Source organism: Drepanopeziza brunnea, assembly GCF_022702325.1.
Source record: "Drepanopeziza brunnea f. sp. 'multigermtubi' strain 214-2 chromosome Unknown ctg5, whole genome shotgun sequence".
Lineage (NCBI taxonomy): Eukaryota > Fungi > Ascomycota > Leotiomycetes > Helotiales > Drepanopezizaceae > Drepanopeziza > Drepanopeziza brunnea.
The window spans coordinates 2,629,423-2,630,635 of record NW_027094068.1 but is presented as its reverse complement, the minus strand read 5'-3'; the positions used below and the strand labels follow the sequence as shown (position 1 = coordinate 2,630,635).

The following is a 1,213-nucleotide window of genomic DNA, read 5'->3' as shown; positions in this document are numbered from 1 at the left end:
GATAAGTTCATTTATACGGTCCTTATTCAACGCTTCAGCTCAAGACTTCGGCGATCGGAAGTTCGGAACTCAACTATAATATCGGTATTCTCGGACCAGCTAGCTTTCGCTTACGGTACGGTTCAGCGATAGGATGCTAGGCTCCTTTCTCTTACGGCCCAGCTCCTTATCGGCGGTAAAGCTCTTGGCGGACCCACTACTCAACTCAATTACGTTTACTCCGATACGGCTCCCGGTCCTCATTCAATCAATTTGAACTCAACTATACGGACCCGTCTGAATGGCCAATTGACTCTCCCGACCACGTATACCGAATACGTGCACGTCACTCAGCAGCTTGGACGCTCTTCCGGCTCTTCCGGTCCTTCCGGCCCGTCCCACGGATTCCCTCGACCTTCGGCTCCCCTTCCTCAGAACCGCCCTCGCACGTCAACGGGCCCTCCTCCCGGCGACCCAATGGACCTTTCGGCAGTCGACCGCGCTCAACAACTCGAGCAATTGCAGCACGCCAACGAGCTCGGCGCTATAGAGCTTATCGACGCTCACGAGGCTGACCAAACTCAGCTGTTGGAAGACCGATACCCCACTCTCCAGCATGCTCCTCACAGCACTCTTGATCAGCGCGAAGCTTGGCGCAAATCAAATCGCTGTATCCGTTGCGGTGCAATCGACCACTGGATAGCTGGCTGTACCCTCCTCCCAGCTAAGCCCTTGACAAAGAAGCGAGTTCTCTGGGACCCTTTTTCGGACCGACCTGTCAGGGAAAATGAGGGTTTAAGCGAGTTTGACTCGGACGAAAGGGAGGAAATTTTGGCGGATTTGGAACGCTTCTAGAAGCTACGATCGGTAGCTTCGGCGTATTTTTTGGTTTTTTTCAGCAATTCCACCCGTGAACCATGGTTCACGACTGAATTTTTTTCCTTCCTCTGTCAGGTACTTTTGAGAGAGCTGGGACCGCTCTCTAAGGGGGTAGTGTGACAGCCTGCCTTGTTACCTGCAGTCAGCTGATCACCCATCCAGGCCTAGCGCCTGTAGCCATGTATATAGACCTTCCTGAGCTCCCCGAGCTTCCTGTTTCCTCTCCTCACTTTGTATTCTAAGGTCAGAATTCATCAGTTCGTCACAATATTAACTTTAAATTTATTATTAAAAAAGGATTTGCTTTTAATTATATCGTCGATATTAATAAAAACTTTTAAGATTTTTATCGCTA

The 1,213-nt window shown here is 50.2% G+C and overlaps 1 protein-coding gene across 1 annotated transcript; it reads left to right on the top strand.

Annotated features, from left to right (window-relative positions):
* Nucleotides 1-456: 456 nt before the first annotated feature.
* L3040_004046 (uncharacterized protein) lies at nt 457-834 on the top strand (the record flags this gene model as incomplete). Its single annotated transcript, XM_066156647.1, has 1 exon — nt 457-834. The coding sequence occupies one exon, from the start codon at nt 457-459 to the stop codon at nt 832-834; it is 378 nt and encodes a 125-aa protein (XP_066012220.1).
* Between the last annotated feature and the right edge of the window lie 379 nt (nt 835-1,213).